The 27,729-nt window shown below is 49.8% G+C and overlaps 2 protein-coding genes across 3 annotated transcripts; both read left to right on the forward strand.

Annotated features, from left to right (window-relative positions):
• Nucleotides 1-1,404: 1,404 nt before the first annotated feature.
• Nucleotides 1,405-3,725, forward strand: SPN (sialophorin). Its single transcript, XM_007186989.2, has one exon. It carries the CDS (start codon nucleotides 1,405-1,407, stop codon nucleotides 2,698-2,700), a length of 1,296 nt encoding a protein of 431 aa, XP_007187051.2. The 3' UTR covers nucleotides 2,701-3,725.
• A 3,576-nt stretch (nucleotides 3,726-7,301) lies between these two features.
• QPRT (quinolinate phosphoribosyltransferase) lies at nucleotides 7,302-21,383 on the forward strand. 2 transcript variants are annotated; one of them, XM_007186398.3, is made up of 5 exons: nucleotides 7,320-7,382; nucleotides 13,913-14,016; nucleotides 19,068-19,603; nucleotides 20,180-20,311; nucleotides 20,391-21,383. In XM_007186398.3, the coding sequence occupies exons 2-5, from the start codon at nucleotides 13,935-13,937 to the stop codon at nucleotides 20,607-20,609; spliced, it is 969 nt and encodes a 322-aa protein (XP_007186460.1). In that variant the 5' UTR covers nucleotides 7,320-7,382; nucleotides 13,913-13,934; the 3' UTR covers nucleotides 20,610-21,383. The 2 variants fall into 2 exon arrangements, with proteins under 2 accessions (XP_007186461.1, XP_007186460.1); XM_007186399.2 differs by lacking the exon at nucleotides 13,913-14,016 and having other exon boundaries at nucleotides 7,302-7,382; nucleotides 20,391-21,381.
• The last annotated feature ends 6,346 nt before the right edge of the window (nucleotides 21,384-27,729 follow it).

The raw sequence follows: 27,729 nt of genomic DNA on the forward strand, positions 1-27,729 counted from the left end.
CTTCGTCAGACTAACTCGTTAGCTTGTGAGTGGGGTACAGTCCCAGGCCCGACATTGGCCTGTTTCAATCATCTATCATGTACACGCATTATTACTTTTACAACATAAAAATCAGTTTTGATTTTTTTTTTTAAAAAGAAAGGCAAAAAACCGTACACATACTGAGAGTCAAAGCTTACAAATTAAAGGAAAGTAAGAAAACATCAACCACCCAAAGAAGAAAGTAAAGAACTCTCTACTCATACCAACCCAGTGAAACTTGTTAATACCTCAGTGAATACCTTTTCAGACTGCCTTCCATGTAGATTCCCACATTTTTGTAAGTCTTCTGCAAAAATAAGATCATAGCATATACAGTGCTTAATAACCACCTTGATTTAGTGGGGCAGTCCACGACTGGGGGCCATTGTAGTGACCTCCCCCTGCAAGCTTCTTGAGAAGTCAAGAGCCCACCAGGGATTTCACACAGCCTGCAAAGGCTTCCACTGCCCCAGCCAGAGTCGAGGGCTTCCTCTTGCCCTGGTACTTCCTGGGAGCTCTTGGGGCAGAAGAAGTGTTAGCCTTGGGTGCTGGCCTAACAGCTTGGGGACCTCAAAGGCAAAGGAAACCACCTTCCCCTCCCATCTCCTCCTCCACACCCCCTGGTTCTCAAGCATGCATTTCCACCACCCCTGCTCTGGCACATATCCCTATCCCAGCTTCACGGCTTGCCATCCCATTTTCCAGAGGAGACCCGGGAATCCCCATTCCAGACCCCGCCCACCATCCCCACCTGCTTCAGCTGAGACCCCAGAGCCCCGGTCATCATCTCAGACCCTGAAAGAGTGAGTGATACCTCTCTCATCACACGGCAATGTAGGAGCAGGGCGGGTGGGGCAGGATGCTGGGGTGGGTGGAGCCAGGGCCACTTCCTTTCCCCTTGGGGCCCCTCCACCAGTCTTGCCTCAGCTTCAGGAGTTGGAGCAGCCTGGTCCCAGCCCTGTGCCCTTATCCACTGAGCTGGTAAGTGGTGTGACTTGGTGGGGCAGGGGCTTCAGTGGACCTGGGAATGTGCCTCTGGCTTGAGAAGACCTTGATAGATAATGGGAAAAGAAGATGAGGAGCCATTGGGGCTGAATAGGGTCAGCGCGGGCCAGGAGGGGGTGGCTATTGCTGGAGCGGGGGCTGCCAACGCCCGAGGGGGCCTATGGGATAGATTCAATGGGGGAGCTGCCAGCGTGTTGTTATTTCTGATACTAGTAAAAGCAAGGGTGGAAAAAGCCGTTGAACCGCAGAGTTCGGCCCGGCAGTTGGCAGGGAAGTGGGCAGGAGGGGAGGGCCTGGCTAGGTCCTCCCCCCCCGCCCCCAGCTCCTTATGTATTCTATTTCTTCCACTTCCCCACCCTCAGGTCCCAACTCCTGCTCATGCCTGTTGCTTTGGAAATGATCCTGCTTCTCCTCCTCTTTGGGAGCGTCTGGGCCCAAAACGTGAGCTCAGAGTCTCTGGATGGCCCAGTTACTTTGCAGAGGTTGGAACCCACAGCGTCCTCTGTTTCTTTGGTCTCAAATATCTATGAGACCACAAAATTCAACTCAATGACATCTAATTTTGCAACAACCGAGGTCCCTAAGACAGATGACAGCACTGAGCGCAAGATCTTCCCGCCTTCCTCAACTCCCTATACAGCCAATGAGGCTTCCTCTCCTGGGACTTCCATTGCTGCCAGCAGGGGCCCTCCTGTAAATGAGTCAATAATCTCCCAGAAAGATTCGGCCAAAAAATTATCAATGCCCCTGGAAATCTCTAATGCAACCAGTATACCTGCTGTCCCAGTAATGAAATCTACAGGATTCCACACTACGACTGGTGAAACCATGGCAACTAGCCCTCTGGAGACCTCCAGTGGGACCAGTGGACCCCCTGTCACCACAGCAACTAGCTCTCTGGAGACCTCTGATGGGACCAGTGGACCCCCTGTCACCATTGCAATTAGCTCTCTGAAGACCTCCAATGTGACCAGCGGACCCCCTGTCATCATGGAAACTAGCTCTCTAAAGACCTCCAATGTGACCAGCGGACCCCCTGTCATCATGGAAACTAGCTCTCTAAAGACCTCCAAGGAGACCAGTGGACTTCCTGTCACCATGGCAACTACCTCTCTGAAGACCCCCAGGGGGACCAGTGGCTCCCCCATCTTTGGTGTAAAAATATCCAGCCCAACGTCCTCCACAAACATAAGCAGTAGGTCCTCCCCAAATTCAGGTTGGGGGACAAATGGCACCTTGCTGGTAGCTGTGCTTGTGGCCCTGCTGGTGGTCACTGCCCTCGTGGCACTACTCCTGCTGTGGCGCCAGCGGCAGAAGCGGAAGACAGGAGTACTGACACTAAGCAGGAGTGGAAAACACAACGGGGTGGCAAATGCCTGGGCTGGGGTAGCCCAGGTGTCTCACGAGGAGGCCGCGACAATAACAGAGGGAGCGTCTGGGGGTAACAATGACTCTGGGGTCCCCCAGGGGGAGGGGTCTGGCCAGCGGCCCACACTTACCACTTTCTTTGGTAGACGGAAGTCTCGCCAGGGCTCCGTGGCGCTGGAGGAGCTAAAGCCTGGGCCAGCCCCCAGCCTAAACGGGGAGGAAGAGCCACTGGTGGGCAGCAAGGATGAGGCTGCGGAGACCTCTGCTTCTGATGGGCCGGAAGAGAGAGATGTGGAGGCGCCTTAACGTTTGAGAATAATAAGACTGGAGTTCAGAATCGTTCCCGCTTTCATCACCTTCCCTCCTGTCATCACGTCCAGCCTCATCATCACCCAGCATTTTCACCCGGCACCCTTTGGATTTTCACCCAGCATCTTCACCCTGAATCCTCATGCAGCTCTTCCAGCCAGCAGCCCACGCAGCACCCACACCCCGCGCGTAGATCAGGGCTGACACCCACTGAACCCTTGTACATAGAATGAACGACCTTTCCTCATCAACCCCTACTTCTCCCCATCACATTTTCTCCACATTTCTGTCCTTGAAACCAGCTGCTGAGTCTCCGTAAAGGCCAAACTTCCTTGACTTATGATTTCTCAGAGGATTCCCCAGGAATACCAGAGTCTGGGAAGAAGAAGGAAATAGCAACCCAGCAAACTCCCACTTTAGGATTACTGTGGAAAGTACATTTGGCCCCATGGATTAGGACAGTCCTACCGGCTCAGCCCATGAACTGCCTTTAACTCCAGGCCCCAGTGCTCTGTGCTGGGCCAGCCTGGAGCATGGGCTGGGTGGTGTCACCCAGCTGTGCTCTCAGGTGCGTCTGAGACGGTCCCTGGACCCTAGGCTGGCCCACGGTCCCAGCCACCACATTCTCCCCCAAATCTGGACCGAGGCAGCCAGAGGCTTCAGCTGTTTCTCCTCCCAAGAGCAGAGGTGAGAAGAGTTTCTGGGCAGATGTAGTTCTTAGAAATCTCGGCATCTGCGTGGGTCCACTCATGCATGCAGTTTGTGTGCAAGAGGCGAGGACTTGGTGATGCTTGGGAAGGGCAGTGGTGAGTACAGATGGCGTGAGGGAGGGGGCAGGAAGGGCTGCAGAGGCTGAGGAATTGCTGCCCTCAGGAGGTGCTGAGAACATAGGCGCCCTCGTCTTTGCTCCGATGGGGTGGAGGTGGAAGATTTAATTCCGTCTGCAGCAGGGCTTGACAGAAAGACTGCATGTGTGACCAAGTGTGGTTCTTCAGCTCAGCCGCTATGTCCCTTCCTCAAAGCCCTCCCCACTCCCCCACCCCCTCCACCCCCCGCTCCCCAGCACACACACATGAGAGTCCCAGGTCTTGCTGATGCTGTTACAAGTTTAATGTGTTTGTCTGTATCCCCTCTTCCATTCTCCAAGGAGGGTCAGTGAGAGAGTGAGCTGTGACAGGCCTCCAGAACCAGGGGCATCCCTGTGGCTCTGGGATGGAGAGGAGGGGACAAGACCCAACTGTGCTGTCTCTGAGACCAGCCCAGGCCAGAGCCCAGGGCGCCGCATGGACCAGAGGTCGTTGGTATTTCCCCAGGGCAAAGAGGAAATTTGCAAAGAGGAAGTTGTTGAGTCAGAGGAGCAGTGGATGAGAGCAGATGCATTCACCTACAAAAGGAGAGGCCACGGGACTCCATGAGAGTGTCACTGCCAGGTGGTTTGGATTGGAGGGGACACCAGAGGCTGGGAAAGGGCCCCCAGGTGGGTCAGTTCATGGGCGTGTGGAGGAGGGATGAGGAGAGAAGGGGCGGAAAGTGGCCACGGATCCGCCCGGAGTTCTGCCACCCATGCCTGGGCGAGCTGGGGTGGAAATCCAGCCTTCACCACACAAGCCTGGGCGCCTTTTCTTTTTCTTTCTTGGATGTGCCACACAGGCACGAGGGGTCTTAGTTCCCCGACCAGGGCTCGAACCTGCTCACCCCCGCCAAAATAAATAAATAATAAAATATTGAAAATACTAATTTTGTCCTGACAGTAAAATAACATTTTTCTTCTTTTGCAAAACTACCAGCACATTCTAGTTTCTTAAATAACAGGATTTTCTCTCACGCACAACCATATACAGTGTATTATTCTTCATCTTATATTTTAAAATGCATGTTTCTATTTTATTTTCAAGAGTGCACATTACGATCACGGTTACAAATACAGCTTTGTCATCCAGTGCAAACTCCAGATGGAAGAAGGGTTTGGATGGGGACGGTCTTGAGAAGTCTATTAATGTAATTCACTTTTGCAGACAGGAAAAGGGCCTCAAAGCATGGTTCTGAGGACATTTCATTTCTGAAAATGGACATTTACGCCTCATTTTCCTCTGCATTCGTATTTCTGCTCCTGTTCTGGGGAGGTTGGGGGTCGAGCCATTAGCCATCAGAAAACCCGGGGTAATTTGGAGACCATCTACATGCCCCCAGCAATGAGTTGCCAATGGGTGCCTGTGTGCCTTAGCCCCCTGGGGTGCTTAGCATCTGCCTGCCCAGCTAGTGGCTTCAGGACAGCCTAGCCGGACCATGCCCCAGATCCCCAAAGCTGCCGGCCATGGAAAGGGCCACATACTCACTCCTGCGTTTGCGCATGCTCTGCCAGAAGCCTTCCCACCCCCGTCCTGTCCAACCACACACACATCTTGACTTCCCACCAAACTCCTCTCAACCATCAAGATGTAGCTCAAATGTCACTGCCTTTGCGAAGCTGCCCTTGCTGCCTCCATTCCAAACAGATAGAGTATTTCTCCTCCACTCTTACAGCACCTTGCGTGACAGTACGAACAACTAGACTGTAATCATGTGAAGGTGTCCCCCATTCATTAGAGTGTAGCCCCTTCAAGTCCACTTGTCATCTTTGTGGCTCCAGAGGCCAGAGCCTGGCATGTCTACCTAATATGTGTTTACTGAATGGAGGGGTATATGGATTAATGAATGAGCAAACAATGGTTTTCAAGTAAACCATGGCAAGGTCAGATCTGTCCTTTGAATGAAACTGGCATCCAGGAGCATGGCCTGAAGGCAGTGGGACCTGAGGTGGGAGCATTAGTCTAGTTCAAGTTAGATAGAGTGGGAGTCTGGCCTAAGGTGAAAGAAGAGGTCAGGTTTGAAATATATTTATTCAGAGAATAAGATTTTTAGAACTAATTGACTGTTGAGGTGATGGGGGAAGAATGAGGTTAGACTCTTAAAGTTTCTATCTTGGAAAATGGAGGAGATGCTGACATCACTATGTGGAAATGCAAAGAGATGAGCAGTTTGGGGGGAAAACATGAGTATTTATTTATTTATTTATTTATTTGTTTATTTATATTTTGGCCGTACCGCGCACTTTGCAGGATCTTAGTTCCCCAGCCAGGGATTGAATCCGGGCCACAGCAGTGAAAACGCTGAATCCCAGCCGCTCGACAACCAGGGAACTCCCCATGAGGGGTGTTAGAAGTAGAGGCCTGGAAGTTGCAAGGGAAGTCAGAGCTGGAGATATAGATTAAGGACTCATCTGATGTTAGATAGCAATTTAAATAACGGCATTGGTGGATAAATACATAAACTGTGCAGAATGAGAAAAGGAGAGAGCTGTGGAGAGAATCTTCATGTGTTAGTCAGGGCAGGCTAACTGCTGTAACAAACAACCCCCAATTCTCAGGGGTAGAACTCAAGAGAAGCTTTTTCCTTGCTTATGTAACAATTTAATGTTGGCATTTGGAGGGTGACCTTCCATGAGGTCATTCAGGGACCCAGACTCCTTCCATCTTGTGGCTCTGTCATTCCCAGGGAGGATCATGGGAAGACTAGAGCGACACGCATCACTTTTGCTCACATTCCATTGGACAGAATTCAGTCATATGGTGGCCTCCATGCACAGGAGGCTGGGAAATGTAGTTTAGCTTGTGCCCAAGAGGAAAAGAGGAACAGTCCCGCCACACTGAGGGGACACCACAGTTTGAGGGCTGCCTGTAGGAAGAAGGACCTGCAGGAAACAGAAAAGAGCCTTTAGGAGAGAAACCAGGAGAAAATGACGTCTGGGGGGAAAAAGGGAGAAATAGTTTGGAGAAGGGCTGTCAGGAGCTGACCTGGACTAGAGTGAGGCAAGCAAGGCAGTGAGGTGCAAAATGGAGCTTGAGAGTGAGGCCTTCTTCAGTTTTGTGCCCCAGGACCCTTGCTTGCCTCACCCAAGTCCAAGTCCTGGCAGGGTCACATGCTGCAGAGGCAGAAATGGGAGAAGGCTGGGAAGAGGCCAGTGTTTGGCAATCAGTGGTCCCAGAGACTTTAGCAAGTGGTTCTGATGAAGAAATGGAGTCCCCAGCACTTCTGGGACAGGAACTTGCCTGAAGTCCCAGTACAATAATTGGCAGTTTCCTGGTTTTCTTGTTCAGAGGCCCAGCTCTGATCTGCTCAGGGCCCTTAAAGTACCTTGGGAAGAAGGAAGAGAAGGAAAGTGGCTATTTGTTGAGTTTCTACTCTGTGTCACCCGCAGAGTTTTTTCACTTGATTCTCAGTTGAAGCCATGAGATTGGTATTATCCCATTTTACAGCTAAGGAAATGGAGGTGCAGAAAAAGGTAAAGAGGTATTTGAGATAAAAAAGAATGGAAGTAGGATTTCCCCAGTGCACCATCAAAAACGCTCTCCAGCCATCACAGGGAGCACACCCTGGGGCAGGGTCAAGGAGGCTCGGTGAGTGGAGAGAACAGGGCCATGGCTCAGAGAGGAGAGGACTTCTGAGTTATGTGACTGAGTGTCCTGGAGGCCAGAGGGAGCCCCAGAGAACCAGGGCAGGGCCGGTCAGGGCTGGTCAGACCGGCTCCTCCCCCTCCCCCTCCCGCCCCACCCCCTCCACCAGTCTCCGGCCTCTCCAAACACTAGATCGAGCAGTGGACACACCAGTCGGCCAGCTCCAGGCTGTCATGGACCCTGAAGGTAAAGAAGCCTCCCAGACCTCTCTCCCCTGTTTCCCTACGTCACCATCTGCCCCTCTCCTGCCCGTCACCCATCCCATCTTATCTCCGTCCCCATCCCCCGCCTTCCCCAAGACCAAGTCTTCACTGGTCTCTAACTACTCTCTCACCCCTCCCCCATCTCCCTCCAACCTCTCTGAACCCAAGCACTCTTTTCTGCCCTGCAAAGACCTCTTCTCACTCTTCTTTATCCTTCTACGACAGGTCCCCAAGTGAGCTCTGGGGAAGAAAGGGGCTTGAGCCCCAGGAAATTCAGGGGTGGCCTGGAGTAGGCCACGTCTCCTGGGGGCTGAAGGGGCCGGGCAGTGGGAGGCTGGACCTGGAGCAGCTCTGGACTTTGCCCCTCACTAGCAACTCTGGAGGAGTGAGGCAAAGTCCCGTCCCATCCGCCGTGGGGTGGGGGAAGGGAGCCTGAGTCCTGTGATTCCTGTGATTCCTGTGCCTGTGGGGAGTGACACTGTGAAGGAGGCTGGATGCAGGATGATACGGGCCAGGCTCTGGAGTCAAAAGCCTCCTGTTTGAATCCCGGCTCCACCAGGAACAGACTGTGTGTCCTTGAGCAAGTCACCTGATGTCTCAGAGCCTCATTTCCTTGTACTGCTATATCTGCAAAATGACAATAATAGTTCCCTGCTCACCAGGTTAGGGATGCGGGCGGGAAATGACATGAGCATGAAGGGCTCCCTGCAGTTTCACATTCCCCTCCCCGGGCTTCTCCTTCCCCAGCTCTGACCTTCCTCCCCTGGTCTAGGGCTTCTGCTGGCCCCATACCCGGCCCCTCTGGCTTGGCCGTGGAACCAGCTTTTGGGGGTCCAGACTACTTCTTGGTTTAGAAATGATCTCAGAGTCAGAGCCTGGGTTCAAGTCCCATCCCTGCCACCTGCTAGTTGTGTGACCTCAGACAAGATGCTTAGCCTCGCTGTGCCTCGGTTTCCTCATTGATCAAGTGAAAGCAGTGTCTTCCCTTGGGTTGTGGTGAGGAGGAAATGAGATCATACACGTCAAGCGCCTGGCACAGAAATCACTCAGTAGTTACGCTGGAGTCACACCCATCTCTCCAGTCCGTCTCTCCAGTTCTGAGCCTGCCCCAGGTTCCAGTTCCATTTTGGGGACATGTCCCTGGCGTGTCAAAATCAAAGTCCTCCCCTACACCAGTTCCGTTTCCGTTCGTGCCTCACCAGCCTCCTACTCGGACTGGAAACCTCAGGGTCACCTTTGACAGCTCACTCTCCCTTGAACCCCAATATCCAGACAGTTGCTGCATCCTATGGATTTACCTCCACGTCTTTCTGTTCCCACCTCCCTCTGAGGGAGCCTTCCTCTGCCTGGCGGCCTTCACACACGTCATGACACTGATGTTTAACTCTGGGCCAAGCCAGAAGTGTTGGCTCTGGGATCACTGACCTGCGGGAATTAAACCAGGAGGGCGTAGTCGAGTCAGGGGGTGAAGCAAAGGCTGGGGACGTGGGGCAAAGGAGGGGCGAGGACAGAGTTGGGGCAGAAGCAGATGGCAGGCTGGTGGCCAAGGTGTGAGGGGGCGGGGCCAGGTCTGGGGGCATGGTGTGCAGGGAGCGGTCCCCTTACAGATACCCTTCCCTTACATTTTATCCTGACTCACTGCTTCCTAGTCCAGGCTGTTGCAACAGCCTTGCAACTTACATCTTTCAGAAACCCTAGGCACAACTTAAACATTTAAACTCACAAGTGCATTTTTGATCAAGTGACTTCCGATCAAAAGTCTTACGGATTTTCCATTGCTTATTGAACGAGACCCTAACGGTTTCCTATCATTCAGGGCCTGCTCAGTCTGGCCCCGTCCTACCACTCAGCCCTCTCTCTCGCTACCCTCCACGTGCAACTTCACCTACATATACCCCAGGCCTCCCACTGCTGGGCCTTTGCTCTCTCCCATTCTCTCTGCTTGGGGGGGCCTTCCTCTCACCTGGCCAACGCCAGCCTATTCTCAGAGCCAAACTTCCTCAGCCTTCTCTTACTGCTCTTGTGTCTTAACGACAGGTCATCTCTCCTTGCTCTGAAACCCTGTAGATCATTTTACCACTTGTGTGACGGGCAATCACATCTGGCTCTATTTGGAGGTCATTTCTCCTCTCTAGGGAGAGAAGAGGAAAAGGAAAGAACATTTATCTGGAAGCTGGGGTGCTAACAGGCCTCTGTCTCCCTCTGGTGTTTGCCAAATGGATCAACAAATAAATAGATGGGAGAACAAAATTGCCGCGAGTCAGACACCTGCGTTCAAAGGCATCTGGCTGGGCATTGGCTCAGGCACTTGATGTGAATCGCCCATTCCCTCCTCGTTGTAGCCCTGTGACCTCCTCATGAAACTGACTCTCAGAGAGGTTAGGCAATTGCCTAAGGTCACCCAGCATGTAGGTGATGGAGCCGGGATTCAAGCCAGGCATTTCTGAACCCCCAACCCAGGCTGTTCCTGCTACACCAGGGACAGAGCCCTGGATTCTTGGGTGTGGCTTGTAGAACTCTGTGACTAGTGATATAATAAATATATAATAATTTTAAGTATAATTTTGTGCTCAGTGTGGTGAGGTTGGGTACATGAGGGAACTCTGGGGCCAGCCCGCCTAGGCTTATGATCCTGCCTCCACACTTCCCAGCTGTGTGAACTTTGGGCAAATACTTGCTTCTTCAGTGCCTCAGTTTCCTTATCTGTAAAATGGAGATAATAATGGTACCTACCTTATGAGGGTCGTTGTGAGGATTAAATGTGTTACTATATAGAATATGTTTGGAACAGTGCTTGGGAAGGACCATAAAAGTGTTAGCTGTTATTATTATTACACATGATGTCACTCCAGATTCTACTATAGACAAGTGGTAGCAGGCACCAGAGTTTTAAGAAAAACTTATAAAGGCAAAACCTTTAAAACTGATGTCTATCTATTTAATTTTTTTTCCTGTAAATTGGGGAAAACAATCATTACTTGGTTTTAGCTGGAACACTTTGTCAGCCTCATATAACATCACTGTTGCTGCAAGCACAGGCCACATGGTTACACATGGTTACACATCAAACTAAGAAAAAAAACTTGTGATATTTGTTTTAGGTGCATTTGCAGACCCTGACTTTGTGCCCGTCCATCAAAGGCATGACTAAGTGTTTATTAAATGACTGAAGGAAAGATGCAGGGATGGAAGTTCTGATTCTGGCCCAGTCTCTCCTGGTACAGAGCCACTGGCCGGTTAGGGCAATATAGAAACACAGTAAAAGTCAGTCAACAATCCAGACAAGAACGGCACAAGTGCCAGTGGGGGAAAAATTCTTCAAATATTCTGCCAGAGTCAGTTTGTCTATATCTTTTTACATTATTTGTAAAGAGACAAATGCAGGAAATTTCCCCAGATGCTTTGGATCCCCTCAAAAACAGAGGCACCAATTTTAATAAAATTCTGGAATAACCAATTAAGAAAGGATTGCCTTGAGAGATCAAGGTTACACCCCACAGGGTAACACTATAATCTCTGAAGTCCAGGCATCTTGAGGGAATATTTACGTATAACAACGGCAAGAATAAAAAGGGGACAGGGCGTTACAGCTGTTTCCTCTGTGCAGCCGCTTCTCCTCAGGCAGCTGCAAAAACAGCCCCACTCCTCTCTGCAGTTCCTTTCGCCACAGCGGCTAATTAGGAGAGCCCTTATTTTCAAAGCTACCCACAGGAATCCCTTTTGTTGGAAATGCACAAGAGAGTTGGGGCCTAAAGAAAACCAGATGTATTTATTTTTCACGAACATTCTGCATTTACACTAGGCGATCAGAACAGCTGATCTTGCATAAGTGGGCAAGAGAGTAACCCCTGGGTGAAGGCTGTGTGGTTCTAAAACCACCTCTGTGTGTGGACAGGGAAGACCAGGGTCCACTTCGATCATTTTCTTTTTTTTTCTTTAATGTTTTGAATAGGTTTGTTTGTTTGTTTGTTTGTTTGTTTGCCTCGCTGCATGGCCTGTGGGATCTCAGTTTCCCGACCAGGGATCGAACCCGTGCCCCCTGCAGGGAAAGCACAGAGTCCTAACCACTGGATAGCCAGCGAATTCCCATTTTCTAGCTCTGCTGTTTAGGTAATTTCCCTTTGCATTTCTGAGCTTAGGTTCTCTGCCTACAAATGGCCTTTACCATGAAGAAGGGCAGGTAGGATTTGTGACATTGCATATATCGCAAGTGCCCGGCATCTGGTAGGCACCAGTGTATGGTAGCTATTATTCTCTTCCTGCGGTTCAGAAGCTCTCAACTCTGCTACAAATTAGAATTAAATTACCACATTCCAGACCAGTTATATCAGAATCTCTGTGGGTGGGACCCAGACATTGCATTTGGCAAGGCTCTCCAGATAATTCCATGTGTAGTCAAGGTTGAGAATCACTGCTCTATTCATCCTAAAAAAAACTTTCCTTGGGACTTCCCTGGTGGTCCAGTGGTTAAGACTCCATGTTTCCAATGCAGGGGGCGTGCGTTTGATCCCTCTTCAGGGAACTAAGATCCCGCATGGCATGCAGTGCGGCCGAAAAAAACAAAACAAAACAAAACAACTTTCCTTGACCCTATCTTAAGTGAGGGCCCTCTCTCTCCTTTTCTTATTTATCTATTTATTTTACTGTTTTATTACAGAGAATTTCAAACATACACAAAAATAGACAGAAAAGTATGATGAATCCTCATGTACCCATCGTCCAGCTTCAACAACCACCAACTTCTGGCCAAGCCAGTCCCATCCATACCCTTTTTTTTCTTTTCTTTTTTTTCTTGGCTGTGCCACACGGCATGTGGGATCTTAGTTCCTCAACCAGGGATCGAACCTGTGCCCCCTGAAGTGGAAGCATGGATTCTTAACCACTGGACTGTCAGGGATGTCCCCATACCCTTTCTAATTTCTACCTTCCAAGATTACCTTAAAGTAAAACCAGCTGTCGAGTCTTTTCATACATAAACCTCAGTATTTTATTATTTTAAAAAGATAAGGCCTTTTAAAAAATTAATTAATTAATTAATTAATTAATTTTTGGCTGCGTTGGGTCTTCATCACTGTGCATGGGCTTTCTCTAGTTGCGGCGAGCTGGGGCTACTCTTCGTTGCGGTGCGCGGGCTTCTCATTGTGGTGGCTTCTCTTTGTTGTGTAGCACGGGCTCTAGGCGCTTGGGCTTCAGTAGTTGTGGCTCGTGGGCTCTAGAGCACAGGCTCAGTAGTTGTGGCACGTGGGCTTAGTTGCTCCGCGGCATGTGGGATCTTCCCAGACCAGGGCTCGAACCCGTGTCCCCTGCATTGGCAGGCGGATTCTTAACCACTGTGCCACCAGGGAAGGCCCAGGACTTTTCTTTTAATCACAACCATAACCCACTTCAAAAAAAATTTCCTTAATGTTACCAAATACCCAGTCAGCATTCAGATTTTCAATTGTTTCATAGAAGTTCTAATTTGGTTTCAATTTGTTTGTTTGAAGTAGTATCCAAATAAGATCCATACACTGTGACTGGTTAGTATGCGTTTTCGACTCTTTTAATCTTTTGTTTTCCTTGCAAGGTATGTGTTGAAGAAATTAGGTTATCTTCTGGAGAGTTTCCTATGGTTGTATCCCCGTGGTATAGTTTAACATGTTCCTCTGTCTTCTGGTTTTCTTGTAATTGGTGGTTGCATCTAGAAGTCTGATCTGACTCTGGTTCAGCTGTTTTGGCAAGAGTATTGCATAGGTCGGGGGATGTTCTATCAGGAGCACCCAGTATCTGGTTGTCTTTCTTCTGATGTTGGCTTTTGATCCAATACATGGATTCACTGGGTTATTAGGGTTGCAAAATAGTTTCCTGCCTTTTGGCAGAGCATTGGTTCTTGTTCATTTGTTCAAGTGGACAATTCAAAGCTCTTTAGTAAATTTACTGAGGTATGCCACCATCATCATAGACCATTTCCATCACCCCAGTAAGATCCCACGTCATTTAATTTCCAGCCCCAGACCGCCACTATTCTGATGTCTGTCTCTCTTAATTTGCCTTTTCTGGATGTTTCATATAAAGGGAGGGATACAACATATAGTCTTTTTTTTTTTTTTTTTTTAAAGATACTACTTTTTTTTTTTTTTTTAAGGATTTTCTTATTTATTTATTTATTTATTTATTTATTTATTTATTTTTGGCTGTGTTGGGTCTTCGGTTCGTGCGAGGGCTTTCTCCAGTTGCGGCAAGCGGGGGCCACTCTTCATCGCGGTGCGGGGACCGCTCTTCATCGCGGTGCGCGGGCCTTTCTCTATCGCGGCCCCTCCCGTCGCGGGGCACAGGCTCCAGACGCGCAGGCTCAGCAATTGTGGCTTACGGGCCCAGCTGCTCCGCGGCATGTGGGATCTTCCCAGACCAGGGCTCGAACCCGTGTCCCCTGCATTAGCAGGCAGATTCTCAACCACTGCGCCACCAGGGAAGCCCAACATATAGTCTTGTGTGAGCATTGGTTGTTAACCTTTCTGTGCATCTGAATCCCAGGTGGAGCATTTCCAAAACCTGGATGCATGGGAACTACCCCAGAAAGATTCTGATTCAGTTGATCTGGAATGGACCCGAGCAGCAGAGTTCAAAAAGCTCCCCAGGTGATTCCAATGTGCTGCCCAGGCCGGGGGGACCCTGCTTTCTCAACTTCTGCTGAAAGGAGTTGTCCATACCCCTCTCCCACTTCCTCACCTCCTGTCTGTTCCTTGACCATGACAATGTGGCTTCTGCCCCTACCACAAGGCCTTAAGACTGCCCTGGCAAAGCCCTCCCAGGGGCTAAGTGCAATGCTCACTCTCAGCCTTCTTTCTTCTTCTTTTTTTTTTTTTTAATTTTTATTTATTATTTATTTATTATGTTTATTTTTGGCTGTGTTGGGTCTTCGTTTCTGTGTGAGGGCTTTCTCCAGTTGCGGCGAGTGGGGGCCACTCTTCATCGCGGTGCGCGGGCCTGTCACTATCGCGGCCTCTCTTGTTGCGGAGCAGAGGCTCCAGACGCTCAGGCTCAGTAGTTGTGGCTCACGGGCCCAGTTGCTCCGCGGCATGTGGGATCTTCCCAGACCAGGGCTCGAACCCGTGTCCCCTGCATTGGCAGGCAGATTCTCAACCACTGCGCCACCAGGGAAGCCCAGCCTTCTTTCTTCTTCTCCTTTTTTTTTTTCTCTCAGCCTTTCTTCTGCTTTGCTTCTGCTCACATCCTACTTGCAACCCTCTTCTCCTTCCAGACATCCACTCCCTCCTGTTGGGACTTCTGTTTTTGACAGCCACGCCTCTGTGTGTCCTTCAAATCCTGGCATTTCCCACAGCTCTCCTCTTTCACCCTGCCCTGGTGATCTTACCCACTCAGTGACCATCTGCACACGCTGGTGGCTCCAAATTCTCCATTCCTCACCCCCAAATCTCCTCTGAACTCCAGAACATTCTTCTACCTGTCCTCTGTGCACAGCCACCCACGTTTCCTGATGGCATCTCGACCTTAACATCTGCAAGACCAAAGGCATTCTGTTTATTTGTTTATTTACTGGCCACACTCCGTGGCTTGCAGGATCTTAGTTCCCCGACCAGGGATCGAACCTGCACCCCTGGCAGTGGAAGCGCAGAGTCCTAACCACTGGACCTCCGGGAAATTCCCCCAAAGTCATTCTTTTTCCCCAGCTCTGCCGCTCTGTCATACGCTCTGACCCTCCTGGAAATCCAGTTTCTGTACCTGTAAAATGGGAATGAGCCTCTGTGGTGAGTTCCAAATGAGAGAGCGTCAGGGAGCTGAGGTGCCTTCGACCGGCCATCACAGGGGCGCAGCCCGTGCGGGTTGCTGATTGCTGCCGAACCCCTCCTCCACCCCAGCCTACCCTGAACAATTCCTTATGTCAGTTTCCAGCTACCCAGGATGGAAACCCCAGGGTTCTACATCTTATTAGCTGCCAATTCCAGTAGATTCTACCTTGGAAACAACTCTCCCATTTGTCCCTGCTTGCTCTTCCTTTGGTTACTGCCCCAATTCGGGGCTTCATCAGTTTCTGTCTGGCCAATCACCTCAGCCTCCTTTTGCCTCCCAGCCCATCTCCATTTGGTGCCTGAAGTGACCTTTCTAGAAAAAAATCATAATCATATCATTCCCTCATTTAAAATTCTGTGATGGCTCCCGGGCTCTGTCCAAATTCCTCAGGTAATTGGTTTAGCCCCTTTTTCACTCTGGCCTCAGGCCCAAGACATTTCTCCCATGAATCCTACTCAGCACCCCGTCACCTCCTCGCTCTATTTTCTTGCTTTTGAACCTTGAACTCTTGCTCTTTCAGTCCGAAATGCCTTGCCCTCCCTCCTCCCCACCCCCCCACCCCTTCCTGGCAAACATTACTCATCCTTCAAGGCCACTAAAACGTCCCCCTTCCCCAGGGACATTTAGTCATTTCTTCCTCTTTGCTCCCACGACTCTTGGTAAATGCTTCAGTCATCTCGCCAGCAAACACACCTACAATGTTCCTGAAGGCTTTGCAAATATTAACTCCCTTAATTTTCATAACAAGCCTATGAGGTGATCAGTGTTATTATCCCCATTACAGTTGGGACAGTGAAGGCCCCTGAAAGGTTGAGTCTCTTGCCCAAGATCACTTAGCTAAAAGTGACAGAGGCAGTATTGAAACCCAGGCCGAGTGGCCCCAGAGTCTGGGCTGTGATTCCACAGTGCGGCCTCTCTGCTCAGAGAACTATCATCAAACACTTAGTATTAAACTAAACAATATGAAATTGCCAATATCTGACCGTTGACCCATACAAGCAGCACATTTGCCTGGGTCAGCGTGCTAGGCACTTGGGATACAGCAGAAAACTCAGTGGACATTTTGGCCCCAGACAGAAAACACCAGCAGAGGATGACACTGGGGGATGAACAAGGAGCTGCGTGAGCATGTGACCTGATTTAGGGGGTCTGTGAGAGCCCCCGGCTGAGGAAGTGATATCTAAGAGAAGGTCTGAAGTTGAGTGAGAGGTGAAGGGGCAGTTTGGGGTGAAGGTGAGGAAAGGGACTTCTAGGAGAAGGCTCAGCCTTGGAACAGCATAAGCGAAGGCCTGAAAGCTAAGAGAAAGAGCTGCTCTCTCTGTCACCTAGCAATGAAGACCTGGCACAGAGCAGGGGCTCAACAAGGATTTGTCCAAAGAATCAATGAAAAATGGAAAGAAGTCAAGAGAGCTGGCGCTAATACAATGAAAGTGAGGCTTTAAGCAGGAGAGTGATCTGCTTAAATTTCCTTTTTTTATGGTTTGATTTTAAAGTCAGGTTTAATGAGGTATAACCATAGACAGTAAAATTCACCCTTTTCTGTGTAAAGCTCTATGAGTCTTGACAAATGCATCAGTGTTATAGCCACCATCACAGACAAGATCTAGACTTGTTCAATCACATCCCAAAACTTGGTGCTGCCCCCTTTGTGGCCAGCTCCTCCCCCACCCTCAGGCAGCCACTGGTCTGTTCTCTGTTGCTATCTTTTTTTTTTTTTCCTTTTCCAGAATATAGTCATATAGATGGACACAAATAGCATGTCACCTTTTGAATCTGGCTTCTTAGAATAACACATTTGAGATGTGTGCCTATTGGGTATACCAGTAGTTGGTTCCTTGTTTTTTTATTGCCGAGTAGAATTCCATTGTATACATGCATCACAGTTTGTTTATCCAATACTCACCAGTCCAAGGATTCAAATTCACTTTAAAAGCAAACAGTGAATCTAAAAAAAAAAAAGAGTGGATATATGTGTATGTATAACTGATTCACTTTGCTGTACACCTGAAACTCACACAACATGTGAATCAACTATACTCCAATAAAAATTAAAAAAAAAAAAAAGCAAACATCACGGCACCTGGTCTGAATGGAGTGGGGGCCTTTGCATCCATCTCTGCTGTTCGTTCACTGGTTTTTTGCCTGGCGGGACCGCGAACGGTGGAGGCAGGGACTATATTTTTCTCCCTATCACCGGCTTTGTTCCCAGCATCTGGCCCACAGCTGGCTCTGAGTGAGAATGAAAACCACGTGGGGCAGCTGTGGGCGAGAACTTGGGGAAGGAGGGTCAGGTGCGATAACTGAGGTCTGTGGCTGCTGGTGGGGGACAGGTGCTTGTCTTTGGGGAAGAAGGGCTGGACAAGACGGGCCCCTCCTTCTGAGAGTAGAGCAAGCCAGAATGTCTGGCCTTAACTTCAGCTTGGAACAAAAGTGGGGGAAACAAAACAAAACTAAATAATCCTCCTTCACATGTTATCGAATTGTCTCCCCCTCCGCCGGGCAGCGAAGTCCACCTATGGCGCCGCCCACGAGACTGCAGGTCTTCTCTTGGCCGACAGATGGCGATGTTGCACTGCGCCTGAACTCGGCCTCTGCGGTCACCCCATTCATTTCAACAGAGGCAGCGGCCCATCAACGTGGCACGCTTGCGGGAAGGACCTCAGAGACCACCTTGTCCTTAACACTTTATTTTACAGGCAAAGGGCTCACCCACACTCCTGAAGCTCTGTCTCGCAGAGCAGGGGCTCAAACCCAATTTCCCTGTGCTCTTTCCTCCTTATACAACCCCATCTCTAGAGAGATGACAGTTTTTTGAAACATCAGGTGAAGGAGAGGTTTTCAAGCTAGAGGGCAAAGGTGGAGGAACAGATGGCCATGGCCACAAGGCCTGGCCACTCTCGCTCTGCTGTCAATATGCTGTGCGACCTCAGCTGACTTGCCTTTCTTCTCTGGTCCTCAGTCTCCACATCTGTAAAAAGCTGAACTTCCAGCTTTAAAATTCTTGGTGCTATAGAGAAGGCAGGGGTGGGAAAGACACACAGCTCACAGTCTCCTGGGGGCTTCAGCTAGTAAATAACCGATCCTTCTATGCAAGGCAGACGGAAAGGCAACAGAGTGGCTTTTTTTAAAAATTTATTTTTAATTCTTTAAAAATAAATTTTATGTATGTATGTATGTATGTGTGTATGTATTGGCTGCATCGGGTCTTCCTCGCTGCGCGTGGGCTTTCTCTAGTTGTGGTGAGCGGGGGCTACTCTTCGTTGTGGTGCGCAGGCTTCTCATTGCGGTGGCTTCTTTTGTTGCAGAGCATGCTCTCTAGGCGCGCAGGCTTCAGTAGTTGTGGCACACGGGCTTAGTTGCTCCGCGGCATGTGGGATCTTCCCGGACCAGGGCTCGAACCCGTGTCTCCTGCATTGGCAGGCAGATTCTTAACCACTGCGACATCAGGGAAGCCCAGAGTGGCTTTTAGGTGGCTGCATTTCTCTTCCACTGGTGAATAGCTGTTGGTCTAGCACTAGGTTTACCAGATAAAATACAAGGCACTCGGTTAAATTTGAATTACAGATAACTGACAGATAATTTTTAAGAATAAGTATGTTCTAAATATAGCCTAGAATATATTTATACTAAAAAATCTTTGATGTTTGTCAGAAATTTAAATTTAACTAGGTGTCCTGTATTTTTATTTGGTCAATCTGACAACCTTGTTCAGCTCACAAGGCCCACCCAGTGCCTCAGCCCCTCTCCTGGAACCCCCAGGTCTTCACCCTGATTGGCTAGTGCCCAATTCAGCCTGTTGTTAGGTATTTTGACAATCACCCCTGACTACCAGAAAGGCAGCCAAAATGTAACACTGCTCTCTTTCTTTCCCTCCCAGGCCTGGCGCTCCTGCTGCCCCCTGCCACTCTGGCCACCTTGGCAGAAAGCTGGCTCCGAGAGGACTGCCCAGGCCTCAACCACATGGCCTTGGTCACGGGGGCAGCCCCCTCACAGGCGATGCTGTGGGCCAAGTCCCCCGGGGTGCTGGCTGGGAGGCCCTTCTTTGATGCCATCTTTGCCCAAGTCAACTGCCAGGTCTCCTGGTTCCTCCCCGAGGGATCAAAGCTGGTGCCTGTGGCCAAGGTGGCCGAGGTCCGGGGCCCTGCCCACTGCCTGCTGCTGGGGGAGCGGGTGGCCCTTAATATGCTGGCCCGCTGCAGTGGAGTTGCCAGCGCTGCCGCTGCTGCTGTGGAGACCGCCAGGGGGACCGGCTGGGCCGGGCACGTGGCAGGCACGAGGAAGACAACGCCAGGCTTCCGGCTGGTGGAGAAGTATGGGCTCCTAGTGGGCGGGGCTGCCTCCCACCGCTACGACTTGGGAGGGCTGGTGATGGTGAAGGACAACCACGTCATGGCAGCTGGTGGTGTGGAAAAGGTGTCTGTCTGTCCAGCTGAGCCCCTGCCCTGGCCCTGCTCCAGCCACCCCGCCAACATTGCCCTTCCCCTCTACCAGGGACCCCCAACCACTCCCTGGCAAATAGTGACGGCCTGGGAGTTGGGGCATGCAAGACTCCTTGACCCCTCAGTGGTTCCATCTGTAAAATGAAGTGTTGGACTTGCTTCTTCACCAGCGTTCTTCTGCTGGGCGGTATGATATTCAAGGGAAAAGGACAAACTATTGGGAACCCAGTGTTGGGCAGGTCACTCTAACTCCCTGGACCTGCTCCCTGTCTGTGAAAATGTTCTTGAAGACCGTTTCCAGTCTTAATATTCTGAGTCAATTGAACTCAGGTCCAAATGCCAAATAGTGCTGAATTCGGCCATTTTCTTAACCCACAAAAGTGGTAATTTCACGTGGTTTCACCTAATATGCGAGAAGCCATTTCGATGCCTGGTTTCCTCATTAACCCCAAGCTCATTATCCAGCTGGAGCCTTTCGAATGCCAGTCCCAGCTCACTTGCCCAGGGCCGGGTGCCACCCGTTCTCACTCTCACCCTTGCCACCTGACAGGCGGTGAGGGGGGCCCGGCAGGCGGCCGACTTCTCCCTGAAGGTGGAGGTCGAGTGCAGCAGCCTGCAGGAGGCTGTGGAGGCGGCCGAGGCAGGAGCAGACCTCGTCTTGCTGGACAACTTCAGGCCTGAGGTGAGGCGGCGTCTGCTTCCTGGGAAGGGGAAGGGGCTGGGGCGGGGGCTTTCACCTCTCGCTGGCTTGTGTCCCGCAGGAACTGCACCCCACGGCCGCGGCGCTGAAGGCCCGGTTCCCGAACGTGGGCGTGGAGGCAAGCGGGGGCGTCACGCTGGACAGCCTCCCTCAGTTCTGTGGGCCCCATATCGATGTCATCTCTTTGGGGATGCTGACCCAGGCTGCCCCGGCCCTCGATTTCTCCCTCAAGCTGTTTGCCGAAGGGGCCACTCCAGTGCCCTACGCCCGCCGCTCCTAAAGCCAAGGAAGCTACACTGGCAGTGGGATAACACGGTTTCATGTGACACTCACGATTTCACTTCTTTAAGTCCAGTGGCCAACAGAACACTCTCGAGTTAGCCTGGGCTAAAGTCCCACTCTGTCACGTACTGCTTGTGGGACCTCGAAGGACTGACTTCACCTCTGCTCACCTCAGTTTCCTAATCTGTAAAATGGGTCTAGCCAACCTTATGGATTTCTTTGGATGATAATTAACGCAGAGTGAGTGCTTAGTAAATGTTAGAAATTACCATTATTGAGCTCCCCTGGTGGCACAGTGGTTAAGAATCCACCTGCCAATGCAGGGGACACAGGTTTGAGTCCTGGTCCCACATGCCACGGGGCAAATAACCCGTGCGCCACAACTACTGAGCCTGTGCTCTAGAGTCCGCGAGGCACAACTACTGAGCCCACGTGCCACAACTACTGAAGCCCGCATGCCTAGAGCCTGTGCTCCACAGCAATAGAAGTCACCGCAATTAGAAGCCTGTGCACTGCAACGAAGAGTAGCCCCCACTCGCCGCAACTAGAGAAAGCCGCGCACAGCAACAAAGATCCAAAGTAGCCAAAAATAAATAAATAAAGTTATTTTAAAAAAAAGAAATTACCATCATTCTTCTGTTCTAAGAAGCACTTTTTTTCCCCCACACACTGAAGTCATATTTGGTGTGTGGGAAAAAATGGTGTAATCAAGGGTGTCTAATGGTCATTGTCAGCCAGGCATCGGTTGTCACGTAGCCGTTGTGGCCTGTGCCTGTGGCTTGTAGATCCAACATGATAACGATCTATGTGGAAATAAGTCCAAAAGAACTATTTCAACAAGTATAAAATAGAAATTGTAAGTGATAAGAAAGCACTGGTTTGACAATTTTCTTTTTGAGTAATAGTATGTGTGTTTTACAATCAATGGCATCTTATATTTGAGGATATGTGATACCCGGTTTGATGTTCAGCTGGAGCATTACACTTGGTTGATGCCCATGTTGTACTGGTTACTAAGTATTTCACCTCTTGCCTGTGGCTGCTGTTACCACCTTTTTGGTTGGAGGTGAGAAACCTGCTTATTCCTCACTCCTGGGGTCCCAAGCAGACTCCACCACGCATCCCTCCCAAAATGAAACCCCCATTGGGTGCTGAAGGCCCTTTAGGATTTGGTTCCATGGGGATATCATTAGTTGGGAGAGGTACAGAGCAGCTGGGGCCAGAGCCAAGGTCAGTTAGGGGGTAAGGGAGGGTGGTGGGGGTCCGTGTTCAGACGTCAAACTTCCTTCCATGTTGAGTCAGGACTCAGAAGTCTAAGCAGTGGGTCTAAATCCAGTCCCCCAAGTATGCATACACACACCCACCCCCCTGAGGTCTTGCCCACCTGTGTGGCCCCTCCTACCCTCACCTCAAGCCTAGGGTTCGCCTCTCTCCAACCCTTCGGGGTGGATCTGGGAGGAACCAGAGCATGAGGGCTCCCAAGGGTGAAGGTGGTCCCCAAGGTGACTCCTCCTGGAAAGGCTCCACTCTGGAGCTGCCTCTCCCCTCCCAGAACCTACTCTCTCCTCCGCCCTTTGCCAGGAGGAGAGAAAAATGGGTCTCATCCACAGAGGTTCCTTCTTCAGGGGGAGTCTGGGGGTGCCAGTCTGCCTTGAGGGAGCTATTCTACCCCTTTGCTCCTTTCTCAACCTTGGAGACCAGCGATGGGCCAGGGGCAGATGAGCTACCTCAGATGTGAAAGCTCCAGACCGACCAAGACCTTCACCCTTCAAGCACCAAACATATGCTGAGGAGTTCCCTGGACTCTGTGCCTTCACTGCTGAGGGCCTGGGTTCAATCCCTGGGTGCAGCCAAAAACAAAACAAACAAACAAAAAACCCACAACAACGTTGTGCAGAAGTGGACACTGCGTTTGGTGATGTCCTGAACTGAAGGGGCTATTCTCACAGGACACAGCCCCGAGATGCCACCTGGGGCTGTACCTGTGCTCTGTAATACACACCTCCACCCCAGGGCCCTCCTGTCCTTTCTCCAGGGAAGACATGGACACGCTCAGCTAGGCAGCCTTCCCTTCTCCAGGGAATTTAGATCTCTGAGTCTCAGCTCCTCAGATCTGAAGAGGAATTAACTGAACCTTCAGAGAACTAGGGGCACTTCTGGGTGTCAGGACAGGACAGGGAAGTGGGCACCCAGGAAGAGCAGGGAACTGAAAGGCAAAACCCTTGGGATCCAGGAGGGAATCAGAGCCTAGTAGAGGCAGAAGGGAGATGTGTACCAGGAGTCTCAAACTCAAATGCCTCTAGGACCCAAGCAGATGTGACAGATGGGGGAGGCTGGAATAAGACATAGGGGCCCAGGTAGCCAACTGGAGAATGCAGGCTGCACCCACAGCATCCCAATTAAAAAATGAAAAAGCAAGCTCCAGCTCACCCTTGATCACAGAAATGAACCAGCCCTACAGGAAGATCCCAGATTTGAGCCCTGGGTGGGGATTCCCTCACCAGTGGAAAAGAAAATGGATCCTGGGCAGGCAAAAGCAATCCGTGCCCTCCTTGCAGGAGATGGATTTCCAGGCAGAGGAGACTGTGTGGGCAAAGTTTCAGAAGTGGGAAATGGCTAGGATTGTTTGGTGTAAGATTTGAAACTGGGATCAGGAGAGGCGAGATGGCTAGATGCTGGGCTGGGTCCAGACCACAAAATGGACTCTGTCCTGAGAACAGTCAGATTGAAGCTGGAAAGTGAGATAAGCATATTTGCAGGGAGATCTATTTGAGGGGGCCAGGGTGGCTGCAGGCAGACCAAGAGGAGGCTGATGCAGCCACTCAGAGGCCTTGAATGTGGGTCATGGCAATGGGTTGGCAAGAAGGAAAGGTAGGCAAGGGAAACAGCATCTGCAAAAGCTCAGAGGGCAGATGGAGCCTGATGGGTTCAGCGCAGTGGGAAGAGTTGGGTGTGGCTGTGAGGGTGGGGAGACGGGGTGAGTGGCAGAAGAGGAATCTCACATTTCACCTGGTGTCTATCTGGCTACACTTCCTTCTTGCCTGACCTGCCTGGGACTAGGCTTGGACGATTTCCCCAGGCTGCCCCACATGCAGTATAAAGCCCATGCCCATTACAGCAAATGTGCCCATCAAATCAGGTGCAAATCAAGTCAGCATGTAACGCATCATCACCGCCAGCTGGTGGGTGAGAAGGGAACACACATTTGACTGAGGGCTCTTGCTCAGCACGTGTAGGTCTGTTTCTCAGTTAATGCTGGTGGGGGCAGGGATGTTAGCGTCTCCATTTTACTCATGAGGAAACTGAGGCTTTATGAAGTTAAGAATGCTGCTCAGCGTCATAGATCAATAAAATGGTGGAGCAGGATTCAAAAATAAGTATTTGTTGAATGCCTACTACGTGTCAGGCACTATTCTAGACACTGGATATACAACAATGAGTAAACAGTGAAAAAGCCCTGTCCTCATGGAGTTTATATTCTAGTGGGGCTCTGTGGGAGCCTGGGGGTGTGGAGTGGGGAGGGGAGAACAGACAATGAAAAAAATACCTAAGAATACCGTCAAACCCCCTATGGCCACCAGAGGACACTTCAGTCACACCACCTTCCAATCTCCTCTGATTCCATCTTCCTTCCAGGTTCCAAAGATATTAGCCAAGGAGGCTATGAATACTGTATAGCATCTGCTCAAGAAGGAAAGCTGAGGAGGGGTGGGCAGCAGTCTCATCTTCCACCCACTTTTCCAGCTTCATCTCCTCATCAGATCCCCATCCAACCGCCCAGGGTATCTCAGTGACTTCAAGGCCCTGTGTACTCCGGAGACGACCAAGACTCATTCACTCACCAACCCATCCACCCCCCACCCTCACCCTCCTGCTAACATTTACCCACCTGCCCACCCCTCTTCCACCTATCCTCCTGACCATCCATCCCCGCCTTGCATCCACCCATCCCCCTTCCCACCCCTCCACCCACCCACCTACTGGGGTACTCAGTCTAGAGGGTCAGGGAAGACAAGAGGTCAGACTGCGTTGGCAGAGTCAGTGAACTCAATGGGCACGAGCTTTAGTGAGCCAAGGCCAGTGAAAGCTGAAAGCATTTAAAAATGGCAAGACATTATTAACAAACCACACTACATCTGAAAAAAATTCAACTTTGGATCTTTGAAAAATCCCACTGTGCTATTATGCGGTGTTGACACATATACTAATTTATCGCTAGCCCTTCAAGACAATACAGTAGGTAAAACTCCATAAATGTTTCAGTACCTCCGTACTTTGCTCTAATCACTTCCTGAGGAACAGAACATTTTGGCAGTTAGTAAGTAACTGCTTTTAAGACCTGCTTTCTGAGACCCTAAGTAACTCAGCTTGTAAGACCAGACTACAAAGATCTGAAGAGAATCTGATCGTGAAGCTGTGAATAACATCTCGCTGTGCACATCAGATTTACTCCAGATAATGTGGGCTTTCTTTATTCAGGTAAGTAGGGCTCTTTGGATCGCTGGACCTAGTATAGCACACTTAGAAAATGACCAGAGGCAGAGATCCTCACGTATACCTCTAGTTTGGTGGGTCACTGGGTAACCTATTTCTTCTCCCAGCTCTTGAGCTAGAATTTTTCGAAGACTTAGCACCAACAAAGAACCATCCCATAAGTCACTTGCTTCTTGATATTTGGCTGCTTTTTAACCAAAGGAAAGATTCTCTTTTGGAATACTACATCAGTATATAAAGAACAATGCTGGTTTCTTAAAGGCTGGATAAAAATCATGCTTCCCACATTAAAAAAAAAACAAACAATAAAGGCCCCTTAACTGTAATCTCACCAAGAACCAAAAATATCTTATTTTTATTTTTTGCATGATTTGCTTTGTTTTCTCAGAATATTAGAAGCCAGAAGGGGAATTCATTGAGATTTGGCAGCTTTTTAGGTAAAGGACTGTACTAACGTATTTTTGTATTATTGGTATAGTAATTACCCAAATGCATGGAAGATTTCAATGGCTAGACTAAGTCTTGCATTTTAAAATTCCAATCTAATTCATTCCAATGGATGAAAAGTCCGTCAGGGGAAAGATAGAAGATGCAAAAGAACTGCTTCAGTGACCTATCTGAGGCAGCAATCCAGCGATGCTCTGGGTACGATAATTAAAACAGAACCAAAAAAGGTCCATACATCTTCTCTGACAGTTCATTGATCCTCTCCTGTGTTTTCACTTGTTAATTATTGCTTGCCGGATGTGGTGAATTTCACCTTGCTCAGCACCAGATAGTTTTGTAATCTGTATGATTTGTTAGGCAGGTCCAAAGCAGTGCTCAGTCTAGTGGATTATTTTCTACTACTAAGCCAAGGCCTTCCCAAGTGCACTGCCCAAGGCCTTGTGACATTTTCCAGTCTGGCTGCTGGGAAGAGGCCCTGGCTTTGTGTGAGGCCCTGGGCACTGCTGCCTTAGTCCTTTCACATGGCTCTTCTCTTGGCCTCAGGTGGTTTTCTCACACATGTGTGTTGATCAGTTCTTTGCTGGATAATACGCGAGAGGGACCCTCAGCAGATCTTGGGGTTCTCTCTTTTCCGAGCCTGCAGTTTGGAAACTCTCTCAAGCAGTAAGCTGGACAATCTTAAAAGGACAAGTCCCCTTTCCTTCCTCCCTCCCTCCCTCCCTCCTTCCCTCTCTCTCTCTCTCTTTCTTTTTTATATTTTGGCTGTGCTGCATACCTTGCCGGATCTCAGTTCCCTGACCAGCGATTGGACCCGGGCCATGGCAGTGATGGTGTCAGATTTCAACCACTAGGCCCCCAGGGAACTCCCTCCTTTGTTTTCCTTTCCCTCTGAGACTTCCTTGTTTTCACGACTGTCTTTCATTGCTTGGTGTTCAGTGTTTTGAAAACTGTTGTTCCATGTATTTTGTCTGGTTTGGTGGTGGCAGTGGAGGTTGTTTCAGGCAGAAGGGTAAACCCAGTCCCTGTTCCTCCACTTGGCGTGAAGGGGAGTCTTGGTGGCGTCCCTGTTCCTTAATGCTCCTCAGGGGGTGACGGTGTGAGGCAGGTGAGAGCCACCTCACAGACCTCTTTCTTCTGCCTGAAATACTTCTCTCCATTGCATAGAATCTTTCATTATTTCCTCCCCTCCGTTTTCTCTGTTCTCTCTTTCTGGAACTTCTATTAGGTAAATATTGAATGAATTGATCCTTTATCTCTTAATGTTGCTTACCTATTTTCCATTTCTTTGTCATTTTCCTCTACCTCCTGAGAGATGTTTAAAAACTTTTTCCTCCCACACCTTCCTTTGATTTAGAAGGAACTTTTTCATGGGCAATCAAATTTGCAATTTCCAAATTATATTAGAATTTCCAATTAACAAAAGACATTATGATGCACTGCCTTCCTAGAAGCCTCTGCCGGTTTCCTGGTGTATTATCTTATTTATTTGTTTCCTCCAAGGCTGGTTGTCTTGTCTCTTCATCTTAATCCTTTTTTGGTGCCACTGAAAATTAGTAAGAGGAGGCCCACATTGTTCTACTTGGCAGCTGAGTGGTTCTAGGTCCCCAGCAGCCCTGTCCCTGGACAAGCTGCAAGCTCTGTGGGCCGGTGTGTTAATTGATTAAAATGCTTCACTTAGAAGCATCAGAGGGTTTTGTCCCCCTCCCCGCCCCCACCCCAGGTGACATTTGGCAATGCCTGGAAACATCCCTTCACAACTAGGGGGATGCAACTGGCACCTAGTTGCTACAGGCCGGAAATGCTGCTAAATATCCCACAATGTACAGGAGCACAAAGAATTATCTGGCTCAAATGTCAACAGCGTGAAGGTGGGGAAAACCCTGATTTAAGATCATCTGAGAGCAGGCCGTCACATCTCCAACCACCAAAGGCCAACACAAAGAGGGACCCTCCACGCCCATTTCAGGGGCCTTCCCAGGCACTTGTTCAAGTTTGGTTTTTTGTTTTTTGGGTTTTTAAAATACTTATTTATTTATTTAGGCTGCGCCAGGTCTTAGTTGCGGCACGCAGGATCTTCCTTGCGGTATGTGGGCTCATGGTTGCAGCATGCGGACTCTTAGTTGCGGCATGCAGGATCTAGTGTCCCGAACAGGGATCGAACCCAGGCCCCCTGCATT

The sequence above is a fragment of the Balaenoptera acutorostrata genome, chromosome 15 (genome assembly GCF_949987535.1).
Source record: "Balaenoptera acutorostrata chromosome 15, mBalAcu1.1, whole genome shotgun sequence".
Lineage (NCBI taxonomy): Eukaryota > Metazoa > Chordata > Mammalia > Artiodactyla > Balaenopteridae > Balaenoptera > Balaenoptera acutorostrata.